Below are 16,974 nucleotides of genomic sequence, written 5' to 3' on the forward strand. Positions count from 1 at the left end.
CCTCAGGAGTCCCTGGACCTTGCGAGAGACCCCTACTTATGCTAAATCTCTTGCTCCTTTAATTACCAGCAGTAAAAGATCTCTGACCAGCAACTATAGATGATCCTTTAAACACCCCAGGCACCTCCCCATCAATCAATGTCCTTGAGGCTAGGGAATGAGAGGAAACCCCGAGAGGCCACTGTCCCTGTCTGGGGCCATGTCCACTCTTGACATCCGCCCAGGTTGGGGATTTTCAGGAACCTGTGGTGGGGCAGGACCCTGGAAGGCATGGAAAAGTCTGGGTTTCTGGAGCCTGGGACAGATACCAGAGAGCATAGAGATGGCCTAGGGGACTCCAGAGACCCTAAAAGAGGCTGAGTTTCCAGCAACCGCCAGATGTTTTACTTACAGATAGAGAGCCAGTGAGATTTTGAAATGGGTGGCATTCAGTTTTTCAAGATACCACTGTATCTTTAATTTATTAGCTTTCATAAAAACACATAACATACACAATCTACAGTATAGAAAGTATAATTTACAAAAATATAAAATCTTGGTTATTTTTTAGTATTCCCACGTTACTGTATGTGTTATTTCAATATGCATGTTTAAACAACTCACACTCATTATGACTATCTCTGTGGGGAATGGTGTCAATGCCCTCCTCTTTTATTGTTTTAAAATAAAATATATATATTAAGAAAAAAACCAACGTCGGTTACATGTGCATACTGTATGGATAAAAGCTCTGCAGTGAATTTTGAAAGGAAACACCCATTTACACCATGATTATCCTGTTTTCCAAAATCACTACGTGGCCCAAAGAGTTCTGAACTGAACATTTAAACAGAGTTCCTTCCGTGTGCAGGGAATGAGCGCCTTAGGATTTGCATAGTCTTCTTGTTCAATCATGAGATGATGATCACATCAAGCCAACGTCATGGACACCTTTTGTTTTCAGGCCTTCAGAACACTGGGTATGAACGAGGGGCCACTTTCAGGCCAGGGCTAATTCCTAAATTCCTTCAGGGACTCAGGCTGGCATTTACGGGGCTAGCCGCTAGCAATGAAAGACCCTGAAATGATGCACTGGCAGACAGCTCTTTCTGGGCCCTGGTGGTGTTGCCTATAAGCTCTGCTCTGTGTCTGCAGCTGCACCGCCAGTGAAGTCCTGGCTGAAGAAGGCTCCGAGAAGGCGGCTCTGCTGGGCATAGCTTCTTTCCACCCTGGAGCAGTCTCACCGGCAGGCACAGGTGTCCACGGACATGTTGGGGTACACCTTCAGAACCACATTTCGGTTCTCATCCAGGAAGAGGACCCCAAGGGAGTTCATCTTATCAGGAACACAGCAGGGCTCTGGGATGCCAGGGATGATGCCCACAGCCCTGACAATGCTCTGGATGGTGGCATGGTTGGAAGGGCGGACGATCTGCAAGGCAGGAAAGGAGCAGGGTTACTCAGCTCTGCCATCCTCCACCCACCCGTGCTGTCCTCACAGTCCCAGCCCATATCGCTCTGCTGTTGTTCCCCGGCTGAGGCCACGGAAGAGGCGTCCACCTAAAGGAATGGACGAGATCCCAGGGCTGGGTACACGATTCCTCTAAAATCACACGTATGTTGAATCCCGGGCTGAGGTCTGTAGGAAGCCCCAGGCCTTCCTGTCCCTCGGCTTCCCTGAGGCATGCTGTGTCCCCAACAAGGCACAGCCACATGGGGGCGCCTGAGCGTCACACATCCGTGCGGAGCCCCAGGAACCAGGCAGAAGATGCCCAGAGGGAAAGCTCAGCAGACGCCAGCACAGCCCTGATCTCTTGGTCTGAGGAGGACAGGCATGCTTCCCACGAGGTCGTGCTCTTGTCACTGAAGGGAAGGCCTGCCACGTGCATGGCAGCGTGACAGGCTGGACTCTCACATTTCCCAGGGGCTGCTCTCTCTGTATCACCCCCACCCCTCAACACTTTTTTTTGTCAGCATAACAATTTTACGGAGTGGGTATTGCCTGGACTTTACTGGGAAGACACTGAGGCTTAAAATTGCTGAATAACTTGACCAAGGCCCCCAGTAGAAAGTGACCTGGTTTGGGAAACTGTGCCCACCTCCGACAAGACAACTCAACCAAGTTGTCCACTTCGGAGCATTGCCAGCCAAACAGAGATTTTTCTACGTAGTGTGGTTGAGGAGGAGGCCCTCTTGTGTGGGGTGGTGGGAGGGGAGCAGGGCAGGGACACCTGCCTTTGCAGTGTTCTGGCTGGTGTCCCGGAAGGTTGGGAGGCAGCAAGCCAGGGTGATAAGCTAAGTGCATGGCTGGCCAGCTGCAAACCTGCAGGGTTCCGGGCTTGCATCTGGCTGGGTCTGTGCTAGGCCCTTTTAGCAGGCCCTGTCTCTCTGTCAGGTACCTCCCTTTCTCTTTCTTGTACATACATGGTTTTGAGGAGAAGCCATTTAATTCCCAAACATGTTACTGCTGCCCCATGTCTGGGTCTGGACTTCCCCAGCTGGCTGATTTTTTTAAGTTCAAATTGGATTTATGCACTGACTTCCTTTTCTTGGAGGGAAAGTCATGACCTGCACTGGGCAGAGTAACCAGGCAGGAGGAAACTGTGCTGAGCGTCGAGGGCTGACATCACAGGCAGCCAGGCTGCTGTAGGGCAGGCTGCAGGGAGAGGGGTGGATTCAGCCACAGGCCAGGCTGGAGCGAAGGTGAGAACAGGAAAGCCTGGGCTGCACGACAGACAAAACAGCCCAGTGCTGAGTGTCCTGCAGACCCTGTGCACAGTGAAGGCTGGTTGCCTGTGGATTCCTGCCCCGAGCTGCAAGGAGGAGGGAGCCCACACTGGGAGAGCCACTGAGCACTGTGCTGGTCACAGATTGCCACACCCCGGGGTCCAGGCTGGGAACAGAAATGAGAGCCTTGGTCAGGAGGGAGCATCTGGGACCTGCCTGTGTACAGGAGGCAACATCTACTCAACCTCTGCAGATAGTTGCTATGTGGGGATGCACTTCTAAAGAGAAGAATTCTCTTGCATTTCAACAGAATGTTCTGATTTTGAAGTCCCAATTCAACCAGGACAATAAAAAACAGAGCCAAAGACAACACATATGTGGGAGGCAACTACCCAACAGGCTATGTCTTGATCACCTTTGTCTACCTATGTCCTGTGTGGAATAGACGGGAGGTGCTTTATCCCCATTTTGCAGACGGGGAAACAGAGATCATGCAGGCTGAGGAGCTTGAAGGTAGCGGCAAAGCTGAGCCTTAGAATCTGACAACAGGTGGAAGGCGCCCTACCTTAGGCATGGGGAATTCGCATGCTCCCGCACAGTAGTAGGCATCGAAAGATTTGGGTGAGATTATCCACTCATTCCAGCCGATGTCTGCGAAGTCCACCTTCAGATACCTCCGGGAGCATACCCTCGGCTCGCCCCACTGCTTCCTCCGGGCTTTCTGCATCGTCTTCTCGTCGAAGTCCAGCACCTGTGAGGAGGCAATGAACACCTCCTGGCCCTTCTTCCTGCGGTCTTTGCGCCCTGGCCGGGGTTTCAGCGCCCGGAAGGGGCTGGACCACAGCTGGTGCTTGTGGAAGTGCTGCGCGTGGGTGCGCGGCGGCCTCTCATCCAGCCCCGGCAGCTCGTTGTCCTGGAGGGGCCCGGTGGCCTGGGCAGCTCGGCGCACGCGGGGGTCTGCTGAGCTGTTGGGGGCTGCACGGGGCTCGGGGTCTCCGGCAGGGAAGGGGTCGTATCTCTGCAGCGTCACCGCCACGCTGTTGGGCTCTGAGATGGCCAGGTCGTTGGCGTAGACGAGGATGTAGGGTGCGTAGGGGCTGGGCCGGGGCACCCCGGAGTCCCTCTCCCCAGAATCCAGCTGGGCGGAGAGGAGCAGCTCGCCATCCCGGCGGGCCGCCTTGACGATGGCGGAGATGTCCTGGGCCTGCCACAGACCGCGCGGTGGGGACGCCAGGGCCATGGCCCCGCGGAGTAGCCCCTGCGTGGCCGCGTTCTGCGAGAGGCTGCGGAAGAGCAAGTGCTGGCGTGCGGGCGGGCCCGGGGGCAGCGGGCCGCCTGAAGCGTTCTTGGCCCGCGGCTTGCATAGCACCTCGCGCGCACGGGGCCACCGAGGCGGCTCTGAGTAGAAGTGGAAAGTGGCCGTAAGGATCATTTCCGAGTCCTGCATGGAAGTCAGGTTGAAGAAATACACGGGCTTCTGGTCGATCACTTCTGTGGGGGAAGGAGAGACCACAGGCTGTGAAGTTCTCCTTGGCGCTCCCGACGGTCTCCCACCCAGGGCTGGAGGAGCAATGCTCACCCATCCACACTTCCAGGACGTGCCCCTCCCCCGCTTTGCTTCCCTCATTTCATGTAGTCCTCATATTAAACTGATGAGGGCGCCCTTTGCAATCCTCAGTGCACAGGTGAGGAATTAAGGTTGAGATGGTCAATATCTCATAGCAAACAAACAAACAAACAAACAAACGAAAAGAAGCAGCAGCAAAGAAATAGGAGCAGACAGGGAGGCACTCAGGCCTGCAGACTAAAGCTCCTGTTTGCTCCCCCTGCCCTCTGCTGTCTCTGCATGCACAAACGAACAAATGTCACTGGCACCTTCATTAAGTGCTCAGGACGGCTTGGGTTGGGTCCAAGCCCTGCATCAAGGCAGCTCCTCCTGTATTTGCACAGCCCTCTATTTATGCAATCAGTATGTAAATGCACTCAATAAATACACTTCACATTAAACCCAAACATTCTTCCAAAAGAGATGAGATAAATAAACACTCATGCTTTTTGAGCACCTCCTAAGGAAACCAGGATGAAAAGCGCAGCCATTTCGGCATCTGCTCTTTGTCCTGCCTGAGGACTTTTAAGATTTTTTAAAAAAGCAAAAAGCAATATCAGGATTATACAAGGCCACTTGACTAAATCTCCAAGGTCCAGGTAAGGACAGGGAAGTCTCAACCATTACATCTCCAACTTGGCTCAAGAATGCTCCAGCTCCTGTTTCCCTGGGGCTGATGGCCACTCCTTCCTATTTGTCTGGTGGAAGCAGGCATTCCCCAAGGCTCCAGGGCAGCACAGCCACGTCTGCAGTCCCAGGAAGCTGCCCCCGCCTGGGCAGCAGCATGAGTGTCATGTCAGATTTGAATCGCCTAAACATTATTATCTATCAGTGAGCACTCTTAAATAGCCAAGCCCCCTCTAGGCTTCGGATCGGTGCGGAGTCTCTCCTGGTGCCTCCCTGGGATGCTACACACTTAACAGGTCACCAGAGAGGCCAGGTGGGCTTTCTGCTTCCCATTGCTTCTTTTCCTGACAACCACGTGTCCTGCTGGGGGACATCTGGAGAGGAGCAGAGCTGCCAAGCCCAGGAAGTATGGTGGGGGGACACTGAGCTCTCTAGGGGCATGGGTGGGGGCCACACCTCTCTGACACCTGTACCCACAGGATCTGCAGGGATTTTTTTAACAGAAATATTCCACTTTCTCTTCTTTGTTTCTGTTGGGAAGAAGGCATAATTCAATTGGGATTGTTCTCATCCTCTTAAGGGGTACGAGAGGGAAGAAACGGAGAAGCACATCTAAGGAAGGCCCGATAGAGAAAGGCCGGTAAAGGCTCAGGTGACACTGAAGCTGTTACCTTATTTAATCCTCACAACAAACCTGCCAGGGCAGTGTTGCAGCCCCTCAACCTGCTCCACACGTGAGCAGCAGCCCAGGGTCTCCAGGCACATTTGAACGTGGCTTCCCCAAGCCTGTGGCCTTGACTGCATGACAATGACTTCACATTTTAATCGGCACCTCAGGGGACTCTGGCCCTCAGGGAAGTTTGGGAAGTCAGCAGCAGCTGATAGCTCATTCCGGTGGTAGTGGCTGTTTATTTGCAGCAACTGCGTTGACCTATGGGTAGGGTAAAAGTTCACCAATAGTGCTGCAGCCCCACCCCCAAGCTAAGAAATGCCCTAGGAACCAAGCTTTCAGGACTCAGTTGGGCCAGGCCCTGAGCCTTGCTTTCCCCATCTGCCTCACAAGAACAACAGCCTCTATCTCACGTAGAGGATTATCTGGGGGATCACAGAAATAACCTAGTGAAATGCCAGGCACAAAGGAGATGCCTCCAAATGTGCTTTCTGCCATTTGCATCTAAAGGACCAAGGCTGCAGAGCAAGCTCCCCTCCATCCACTAGGGTACCTTGCATTCACCAGTCCAAATATCTGAGCTGCAACCCAGCCAACACAGCACATGTGTTTTTCTTTGATCTAGTTCAAGTCTCAACTCCTCCATTGCTCTGCTAACAGATTCAGAGTGGGATGGAATCTTTGAGGTTATGTGAAAGGGTATGAGTTCTACCTCCATGTGGCTTGAATACCTCCAGCCAGAGGAGGAGGCTAGAGGCTCACCCCTCACTGGGAAGCCGGCTCCGTGAAGACCCTCCCTGCTGGGGACTGCTGGGGACAAGATGGGTTACCCCCAGCCCCAGTGCATGAGGGCCACAGACTGGCCCTCTCTCTGGATGTGCCTGCATGTACGCAGTGCAGGGGGCTCCAGGTTGTGGCTCAGAAAAGAAACCTCAACCTGAAGTCTCTCAGTTTTACTGAGCCCAGGCCATAAAAGAGAAGCCCTGAAGAGAAAGTCCTTATTTCCTGTGATGGGTGCTGGTGCCCTGTGGGTCATGTCTTTTCTCTCTGCTTTCTTCTCTCCCTTCTTCCCTTCTCCTTTTTCTTCTCCTCTTTCCCCTTTTCTATCCCCTCTCTTTTCCTTTCTTTCTTCTTCTTCTCTTTGTTTTCCCAATAAACATTTGTAAAACTCCTACCCTGGGCTAAGTTGGGCTGACCAGGGTCATAGCAAAGTTGCCCAGGAGGAGTTCAGCCTAGAAGGGAGACAGACTCGTAATAGCCATGATGACCATCTTCAGTGTCCCCTCATGTCACAGTTTTATAGAGCGCTGTCCAAGCGAGGCCCCCGGTGTGCTGGGTACATTCCATCACAGGTCACGCCCAAGCTTGGAGCCCTCCATTGCCCCCAAATAAAACTCAACCCCTTACCAAGGCCTTACTTTATGGGGTCTGCCTACCTCTGGAACTTTATCTCCTATCCTCAGCCCAACTCCATCCCTCTGCCCCCATCATACTGGCCTTCTTGTCCTTCCAACATGTGGCTTTCTTCTCAGGACTATGCTCCACACTTCCTTCCACCTTCATGGTTCCCCATCCAGGTACCAATCAGCCCTCTTCAGGTATCTGCTCAAATGGAACCTCCCACAGTGGGTCCCTTGGGCTCCCATGGCTGGACAAGCAGCCCCATCACTCTGTCTGCCCCTGATTCTTTGACCTTCCTGACACCCTGCCGTATACTGATTTGTTTATTGCTCTTATCATTTACCCTAAAACATAAACTCTAACAGGACAGGGCATTGCCAGTTTTATTCACTACTGCACCCCTAGACCCCAGCATAAGGCTTAAGTGTCAGCTGGAGCTCAGAGATGCATGTTGAATGATGGGCTTCTCTGTGCAAAGCCTGCCCGTGTAGGGACAAGAGAAAAGTGTGGTCTGTTGCTTCAGTTAACACTGGAGGTTCCTGACATGCTGCTCTAGAATGCAGTAACCACAGCCTTAAGAAATCCAGAAATCCTCATTCTTTACAAAGATGCAGCTGATAATGCAAATCCTATTGGAGACAGTGGGCAGCCAGATCTTTAGCCTGACTTCCCCTTGAGCTTCAGTGTTCCCATCTTTAAATTGGAACAAAATTGTTTATTAATTATGGCATTCTAAGCTCCAAGTGCATGTGCTCAGCCTTGTGCTGAGTGTTCTGCATGCTTGATTCATCATTTCCACCATGAGGAGAGTAGGGAGGGGTCATTCATTCTGTCAACCAAGAGCTGAAGCTTCAGAGAGGATGTACAATTTGCCCAAAGTCACACAGCTGGCAAGGGGTAGAGTCAGAGCTTGTACCCAGGTCTGTGTGACCCCAAGCCCACGCCTTTTGCTTTTCCCTGTGTTCTGGATGTGTTCATGATCTGCCTAAGAGCTAATGGACAAAGATCACGTGCTGTGAACCGCAGCATGTTTTGCAAACAGAGGTCATTATTTTGATATTTTGGAGTTCTGACTGCCTAAGAAGGGAAAGACTGACTTTATTTAGACAAGCTGATCACTCAGTGACCCTTGGGAATTCTCAGAACTGTGACCAGGTCCACTTTGCTGGGCACTCAACCTCCTTCCAGAGGGCAGTGGGGATGGGACTGGGGGAAGGGACCTTCTCATCCAAAGGTCTGTCCAGCCCCGCTGCTGGTCAACTCTCAGCCAAGAGCAGCCCCTCAGATGCTCTGCCCTAGGTAAAAAGACTCCAAGACGTTTTGGAGATCTGTCCTTTCACCCACTGCCCCTCAAACAGCCACGAGGCCAATCAGAGTGAGAACGCTGGGCTTAGATGCACGCACCAACAGAATCTGGAAGAAGGGGCGGTGGGAAGGGGCAGTGGGCCAGACGGTGCTGCAGAGAAGAGCAGGGAACTAAAATGGATTTAGTACTTACTGCCCATTTCCATGCAGGCTGTAGGGTTGAGGTTCAACTCCTGCTTGCATCCCTTACTAGCTTTGGGGCCTCAGGCAAGTCATGGAAGCACTCTGTGCCTCAGTTTCCTCATCCATAAACTGGATAGAGTATTTGCACCTCCAAAAGTTATTGTGAGATCAACTCTGCAGAGCGCACTAGCAGTACTGTGCCTGGCACCCAGCAAGGGCTCAGAACAGCTGTGGCCTCAGGAGCTGTTGCCACCCTCAGGGTACCACGTCCTTGCTCCCTGACCTCCTGTCCAGTGGGAGGCCTCACTTCCCTTCCAGCCCCTCCAGCAGGAGCCTGATAGCTCTGGCCTCTCTCCCTCCCACTTTTAACCAATCTCTGGGCTCTGTTTGCTCCGCTTCCTGTTTCTACACAACCATCCTGAGCACAGCTTCTTTCTGCCCTGCATTCAGGGCCCCGGACCCATCCACAACAGGGATCCCAGCTCTGTTGCCTCTTATGTCACACTCATGCCTCAAAAGCAAATCGTCCATTAGAGGTGAAAGGTTAAGATCTTTACCATGTAAAGAATATCTGCATATCGGGAAGAGAAAGCAGGGATCCCCATACAAGGAGGCAGTTTCCACAGGAAAAACTGCAAATGGCCAGCAGGCATGGGGAGAAGCTCAAGATGACCAGTAATGAAAAGAAGTAATTTCAAATGGAAATACCTGCAGGTTTTACCTGCATGCTGAAAATATAATCCATAAAAGCTACAGATATTTGTGAGATATATGCATCTATATCTCACATATATCTACCTTATATATATACAAATATATCTTACATATAAGGGTAAAACAACAGAGATATGAATAGACAGTGGAGAGATAGATAGATAAATGATATAGCTGGAAGGATTCTACCAAAATATCACACTAACAACTCTGGTTATATCTGGCTATGTGATTAGGGATGACTTATGCTCTTTACTGTGATTTTCTATAATTTCCAAATTTTCCCCAATAAGCATGCATTTCATGTAATCTCTCTCTCTCCTTTCTCCCTCTTTCCCTGCAGTCCTTCCTCTTCCTCTCTCTCTTCTTTCTCTCTCTCCCTTCCCTCCTTCTCTCTCTCCCTCCCTCCTTTCCTCTCTCCCTCCCTCCTTCCCTCTGTCTCTTGTGCACATTGCCCGTGGGGGACAAACTCATGATACTCCTGGCTCTCCATGGCCTGCTTGCTTGTCCGCCTCCATCTCCTGCCTTTCTCTCCGTGCGTTATCTTCTCATTAAAACCAAACTCCTGCCAGTCTCTAAACACAGTGGACTGCTTCACTTCCGTACCTGGCTCAGCCCCACCTGTCCTTCAAAGTGGCTGGAACCTGGCCTGCTCTGGGAAGGCTTTCAGGGCCCCAACCAAAGGCCCCGCCCTTGCCAGGTTAATGGGCCCTTGGGCTCCTGCAGCACCCCGACCCTCCTTCCTCCATGGCGCCCCCAGGCCCACTGCCCCATTCTGCTGCTTACTTTGATCCGCCCTGCCAGTTTACGAACTTTTCTGGGCATCTTTGTGTCCCCTGAGCTTACAGCACTTGCCACCAAACCAAGTGCTTAGGATATACTTGGGGAACTGAAATCAACTTGAATTTTGGCATTTTTGACAGGTGAGTATGTAGTATTATTCTCATTTTAGAGATGACGAAAACCAACTCAGTATCACATTGGTAGGTGGCAAAGCTTAGATCTAAACAAGGCCATTCAGTGGGAATTGGGGGTGGTCTAACCTTAACCCTTAGAGTCAGGCTCGCAGGCTTTCTCCACTGATGCAAACTTAATACGGAACAAAATGTACTTCCGGAAGCAATAGGGAGGGAAGGAAGGGGAGGCTGTATGATAACTGCAAGAACTAATACATCATTGACATTTCATGTGTCAGAAATGGTGTAAGCACTTGACATACCTCGGTTCCCATTAAAAAAAAAAACCTTATAAGAAAGGCAGCATCATTACCTCCATTTAGAAGTAAAAAAAAAAAAAAAACTGAGTCACAGACAAGTTCAGTCGCTTGCCCAGATTGCAAAATTGGGATTTGGACCCCACCAGGCCAGCTCACAGCCAGCACTTGGAGGCTGAGCTGTGCTGCCTGGTAGCAGGTGAGGTATAGTTGTGCACTGCAGGCTGTGCGGATGGAGGCATTTGTTCTTCAGGATGAGTTGCTGGCCCACTGAGGCAGGAGATACCCACCACTGGGGAACAGACTGAGACTGGCATGTTCTCAGACCAGAGCTGAAGCCTACTACATGGGTGGCATCATCCATGAGAGAAGGGTACCTGCCCAAACCCATACCTCCTCACAGATGGGTCACTGGATCAGGAAGCAGGTGCATCTGAGGGCAGGCAAGAGGCTGGGTGAGAAACACGTAGATGAATCGAGGGAGGGGAGGATCAAGCAACCTGCCTGGGTCCCCACTGTATGTAAGGCACAAAACCTACTTAGCCCATTTAATCCTCACCTCTTCACTGTATCACAAGGGAACTGATGCTCAAAGAGGTAAGCTAACCTGTGCCACAGCACACAGCTGGTAGCTGGTACAGCTGGGATTCACACTCAAATGTGCCTCAGGCTTCCAAAGAAGAGGGATTTGTCAGACACCCCGGACTGTACCAGAATCCGGATTTCCAGGCTTATCTGTTTCATCCTACCTCTCCCAGACCCTGGTCATAGCTCTGATGGGGATGGTAGGCTGTGGGGAGTGGCAGTGAGAATAGCAATGGCCTGGCAGATGGGAGGTGCCAACCCCTGCCACTCTGAACCACCCCTGAATCTCAGCTTTCTTATCTGTAAAATGGGAGTGCTGGATTTGAGGTACTGTCTTCAGGTACTTTTTGAGAATAATATCCTGAACTCCACTGTTACTTGTACTACCCCCTTTCTGTGAAAACAGAACGACACAAGTGGGCATCTCCATGCCTGGCTGCAGCAAGTGGATGAGCTCAGTGGGCAGGCTCACCCATGTTGCAGCAGTGACCCTGCTGGCTTCGAGGACTGAGTTAACAGAGATGCGAGGTCAAGTCTAAACCCACAAGAATACACAATACTTAGCACAATTCTTTGTGCTCCCAGGGGAATCCCATACATCAACACTTAATCTGGCCAGTGCTGGGCTCTCAACTTACACATATGACCTCATTTCATCTTTCCTTCAGCCCCACAGGGGAGATGCTGGCAAGCCTTATCCATTTTATCGATGAATACACTCAAGTCCACATAGCTTTAGTGATTTACCCAAAGTCATATTCATGCCAGATGATTCTTAAATGGCTTAACAATGTTCCTCCAGAAATGGACCCCACATGGTGCAAGAAAGTTATGAGTGAGGATGGAGTTAGATCCAATTGGCCTGGAGCCCAGGGCCACTGACCTGGTTAGTCTGCTAAGTGGAGGAGGAGGGCATGGGGCCTCTTTGTGCCAGGGGCTCCCCAGTTCATGGTTATGGGAGGTCACAGATGTTACCTTGAGTCACGCAGCCAGTGATAAATCTGACCCCAGGCTGTCTAGCCCCACAGCCGGGCTTGTTTCCCTCTCCCTCAGGGGGGAGCCTGTAGACTGCAGATTTTTCTCCTGTTGTATGGCCTCTTCCTCTACAGAGCTGCAGGGGACCCTCACCCACATTTTCTGGAACAGTATTCTGCAACCAGGAGTAACTGCCATGACAACCAGGGTCTTCTCACCACCCCTGCAGCCCAGGTGGCACCTCCTCTCCACCCAGGGCCTGCAAAGGTTGGCAGGCTGATGAGGCAGGAGCATGAAAGCGCTCTCAGAGCAGGGTAGCCTGGGCCTCTGCAAGTGCCCTCTGCTTAGCTCCATCCAAGGGGCGGGGAAAGTGGAAAGATGCGACAGAGACTGGAGATAAGCAGAGTGTTCCCACTGACTAAGCCACCGGAGCCTTTCTTAAACCCCTGCGGTCTGAACGCTTCATACCAGTGCGTGGAAGTCCTCAGTCCCAGACAGCCAAGGCCCTTCTCAGTCCTCTCTGCTTCCGTGGACACGGGAGCCATGACTGCCACCAGCCAGAGGCTGCTGCTTCTTGACAGGGCCCAGTGTCTGGAACTTCTGTCAGCACTGCCTATGTTCACCGCCCGTGCCTTCCTCATTTGTAAAGTGCCTACATAATTGACCCTATGACAGCGATACTCCCCTGGCCCATGTACTCTTTGCCACACTGTGCTTAGAGCCTTGTGTAGGGGAAGTCTGTGTCCAGCAATGTGGGAGCACCCCAGGGGCAGGACTTTGTGCCACCCTGTGCCACTCTGGAGGTTCAGGGTCTGGCATGGAGAGATCGGTAAATTATTAGTGAAAGAATGAATGCACCACTCACCCGTTGGCCAGACTGAAGAGGAAAAGTAGAGGTGCACGCGTGGGGAGACAGAAAAGTGAGGAAGGGGGAGAATGAGGAGAAAGGAGAGAATGAGGAGAAGGGGTCCCTAGGGCACCCTCTACTTACCCAGCCTGGCCCTGAAGCTGCGGACCGTGTTGCCCCCTCCTGGTCTCGCGCCCTGCCGGCTGTACTTCTCATAGAGCCGGTGCATGTGGACAGCAACCATGTCCTGGGCGCCGGGGCCCAGCGTGGCAGACGCGTCCCCAGGGAGCCGCTGGGGATCCCTGTCCCCCTGCAGGCCGTCGGCGGCAGCGGGCGGTGCGGACCAGGCGCGGGCCATGTGGCTACCGCCGGCGTCCCGGAGTAGCAGCAGAAGCAGCGGCAGCAGCGGCAGCAGTTGGGGCCCGGGTCCCCGGCTGGTCCGAGCGGGGTCACGAGCCATGGCGCGGTGAGGGCGGCGAAGGGCGAAGTCTAGGAGGAGGAGGGCGAGCGCGGGCGCAACGGAGGCTGCGGACGGACCTCGCGGCCGGAGGGCGCGCAGGGAGCCCGGGCAGCAGGGCGCTGGGTACCGAGGTCCACCTGGGGCGAGGGGCTTAGCAGGGGTGGCAGCGGGCGCGGGGTCTGTGGGTCCAGGCGGCCCGAGCCCCCAGCCAGCAGTCACTGCCGTCCCGAGCAGCGCAGAGCCGAACCGAGCCCGAGCCGGCGCGCTGCCTCGGCGCACTCGCGCCACGAAACTTTGCAACCCACAGAGCTCCCGGCTCGGCGGGTTCGAGGGGCGGGGCGGGGCGGCCGGCAGCGCCCTCGGGGGGACCCGGCTGCACGCCCCGGACCTCTGGGGCTGCTGGCGAGAGGGCCGTCCCCGGCCCAGCTGCCGTGTGCTTGCGCCCGTGTGTGGTGGCGTGCGCGCGCCGGGGAGTGCGCTCGCGAGTGTGGGGGGCGTGGGCGTGGGCGAGCGCGCTCCCCGCTCCCCTGCCGAGAGCCCGAGACCCAGCCCCTGAGGCCGGCTCCTGTGTGTCGGCGCCGCAGCCTGGCCTGGCCGCGAGGGGGGCTGGGCGGCATTTGGATGGGGGCCTGCCTGCTGGGTTGCCCCTGCAAAGGCATGCGATGGCTATGTGGTTGCAAGATGACAGCTCCCCTGTGATGACCAGAGAAGGGATGTGTGTGTGCCCAGTTGCCTCTGAGCCAGCGTGTGTCCAAAATGCGAGTGTGAGGAGCAGGGATTCCCTCTGGGCTGACTCCGAAAAGAGAAGCCCTCACCCCAAAGCTCATGGCGTCCAAGGCAAATGGAACAAGATGCTGATTAAAATTCAGAATTAGCTGATTAACCGTCGCCTTATTTGGCAACAGTAATTCCAGTTGTTGAAGGAAAACATCAAAAGGTCCATATTAATCTTTGGACATGTAGCCTTCAGGATTGTAGGGGTAAGACATGCTTTCAATTTGCCTTTCAAAATATGTCCAAAGCATCAGAACAGGAGGAGAGAAAGCAATGGCTTTCCCAAGAAGGCTTCCCAATGAAGTGAGGGTGTAGTGAGTCCCTGGCCCCTGCCCCTCAGCTTAACCCTGGGGCAGAAGGTCCTGAACTTTATCTTGCCTCTAGCAGGATTTCTTCCCCATGGATAGAATTCAAGGGCTCCTATGAACTTGATGGGGAAAAAAATACATCTTTATTTTCATTAACTCTAGCTGAAACTTACCATTAACTAATATTATAAATGCAAGCAACCAACCACAGTGGTATTAGTGACTTTGTCACCGATAGGCACCATCCACAGATATTTTCACATCGTGTGAGAGTGGTTGCAGATTTATCACAGTATCATGTTTGCTCAGTACTACTTCAGTTAGGTCTATTGCTAGTTAGTTAAGTACTTAACAAAAAGGACATAGTTACTATGTTGCAAAATTGTTTTAAAATATTTTTGATAACTATATTCTAATGTAATTGTCTTCCTCTATAACTCTGCATATTTCATTTTATGTGTTTAAAAACATTATTTTAAGAAAGGGACCACAAGCTTCTCCAGACTTAGAAAGGGGCTCAAGACCCACCTAAAAAGTTTAAGGACCTTTGGGAGGGAAGAAAAGGGCCACTTCAAGCCCATGTTCTTCCAGAAAGCTCCCAGATGCCTACAATCCATGCTACATTTCAAAGGACTATTTGCAAACTTGTGAACACGCTGTTCCCTTTACTTGGTAACTTTGGGCTCTGTGAGCCAAAATGGTTACTTTTCTTGGAGGGCTCACAATGCAATAATTGAAAAATTGCTGGAAAAAGCTTGTGTTGGTGTGTAAAACACAACCCATTTGTAATTTTTAAAAATCTTGCAGTGTCAAATTAGAGGCCATCCTATTAAGAGCTTCTGAACCTCAGACCTGTAGCTTTTGGAAAACCAGAGAGAAGCATTTTATTTCTTTTGAAAATTAGATCACAGTGTGTTCAGCTTCCCATTAGGATAGCTCCCATTTGTTCTGAACCAGTTTTCCAAAATGGTTTGTCTGGAGGTGAGATGATCGAGTCTCAGCCTGGGACATAGTGAAGCACTCCTTATAAATGATCCGGACCATCCTTCAGTGATCCCTTCCCCCACTCCCACCCCTGTTCCCCTCCTTCTCCAGGTGCCCCTCATTTCCCCTCTGTCCCCCTCTCCCCTTCTCCCCCAGAATGCCTCTGACCTGCACCGGCTGGGGGTAACCTCTGCTCATGGGTAGTTTTGTCTTTGCTGGGGCCATACACAATCGAGGCCTGTGAAAAGGAGGGTGAGTCCACAGGAGGCCCTCACAAGCTGGGCTATTCGGAATCCGCGTCCATTAAAGCCTTCTCGCTCTCCTTAACTCATTCCCGCTCCATTCAAGCCAGCTTGAGGGTCAGGCTTTAGCCGGCACTAAAACCTGTAGGGTACAGATTCTCTGACATTGTTGGGAAAGAATTAAGGCATCAGCCAGGGACGGCTAATATTTCTTGCCTCATTTTATTGCTGAACAGCGGGACTGTAAAGTCTTGAACACGAGCACTGTGGCCCCCTTTCATGTAGCCGAGATGATGGGATAAAAATGTGTTTGGTGAAGCAATTCAGATTACCACTGGGTCACATCCTTGCTGACTCTCAGCACGGCCCTTGAAACAGCATCGCTAAGACAAGAAACAATCTCTGTGCAATTTCAGCTCATGCAGAACAGTTTTTCTAGTGTAGAAATGAGGCTAATTGTGGAGCTTGCCCACGAGAGTGTTTTGTTTTTTAATAGCTCAGGCCGCAGCTCAAAATAAGAGTTGAGATGGCAGATTGTGGAGACAAGTACTCAGAGCTGTGATTTCTGACAGCTTCCTACAAAATTATCCTGGTCCTAGGAATTCCGTACATTTCAGTTACCCAGGGAGGTCTTGAACTTGCCGATTGGAGTGGAGAGTGTTCTCTCCAGGGAGAGGAGAGGTAGTTTGGGGACCCTCAGTCCTCTAGGCCTCCTTGCCATAGACTCCAGGGTAGCAGGGTTTTCTTCAGCTCAGAAAGTCATGAGCAAGGAGTGAAGAGACTCCATAGTTGTGAAGCTCTGCACCCAAGTAAGAAAGTAAAGCAAACCCTGGGTAGTTTTCAAAAGCAAGCTCATTTGGCCTTATCAAGAAACTCTCCCCAAATAAATGTTCCCTAGAGATTGTTTCATGACATTGTCCAGTTAATTTGCGGCAGAGCCGGTGTATGATACTAACTAGCTCTGCGACCCTGCGGCAGCCCCATTACCTCTCTGGAATCCTGGGAGCCCCTCGTTTAAGTGAGAAGTCTGGCCTCCAGGCTCTGCTGCTGCTCCTGTACTCTCTTTCTGGTTCTGTAGTCCCATATCAACACATTCTTGGAAGTGAGGGGGGTTCCCATGACCCTGTGGAGTCAACTGGGACTAGATTCATGTCCCTGTTTTCACTGCTACTTAGCTGTGTGATGTTAAGCTAGTTACTTGCCTTCTCTGGACCTCAGTGTTTTCAACTCTAAGATGGGGACAAAGGCAGGTTGGTATGAGGATTCTTGGCCAGGTTTTAAAGTGAGATAATATCAACTGAATTGCATTGATCGTTGGGACTGGTCTTTTCATTTACTGTGGGTTTGAAAGAAGTTGTAGCACATTTAAAGTGG

General features: G+C 51.9%; 1 protein-coding gene and 1 long non-coding RNA gene across 2 annotated transcripts in view; one reads left to right on the forward strand and one right to left on the reverse strand.

Moving 5' to 3' along the window:
- Positions 1–438: 438 nt before the first annotated feature.
- Positions 439–13,775, reverse strand: GDF10 (growth differentiation factor 10). Its single transcript, XM_032266822.1, has 3 exons — positions 12,977–13,775; positions 3,272–4,197; positions 439–1,411 (listed from the first exon to the last, which is right to left on the reverse strand). The coding sequence occupies exons 1-3, from the start codon at positions 13,290–13,292 to the stop codon at positions 1,220–1,222; spliced, it is 1,434 nt and encodes a 477-aa protein (XP_032122713.1). The 5' UTR covers positions 13,293–13,775; the 3' UTR covers positions 439–1,219.
- The window catches only part of LOC116542096, a 47,509-nt gene continuing 43,749 nt past the window's right edge, over positions 13,215–16,974 (forward strand). The window contains exon 1 of the long non-coding RNA XR_004265062.1: positions 13,215–13,298. This is a non-coding gene — a long non-coding RNA (uncharacterized LOC116542096). The remainder of the gene's footprint in view (positions 13,299–16,974) is intronic.

This window comes from Sapajus apella, unplaced genomic scaffold, assembly GCF_009761245.1.
Source record: "Sapajus apella isolate SASKATOON/1434 unplaced genomic scaffold, GSC_monkey_1.0 scaffold161, whole genome shotgun sequence".
NCBI lineage: Eukaryota > Metazoa > Chordata > Mammalia > Primates > Cebidae > Sapajus > Sapajus apella.

Coding starts and splice junctions, on each gene's coding strand:
- GDF10 (XM_032266822.1), bottom strand. CDS start 13,292: ATGGCTCGTGACCCCGCTCGGACCAGCCGGGGACCCGGGCCCCAACTG. Junction 4,198..12,976: donor CAGCTTCAGGGCCAGGCTGG/GTAAGTAGAGGG, acceptor CTTCCCCCACAG/AAGTGATCGACCAGAAGCCC. Junction 1,412..3,271: donor GCGAATTCCCCATGCCTAAG/GTAGGGCGCCTT, acceptor CCTGCCTTGCAG/ATCGTCCGCCCTTCCAACCA.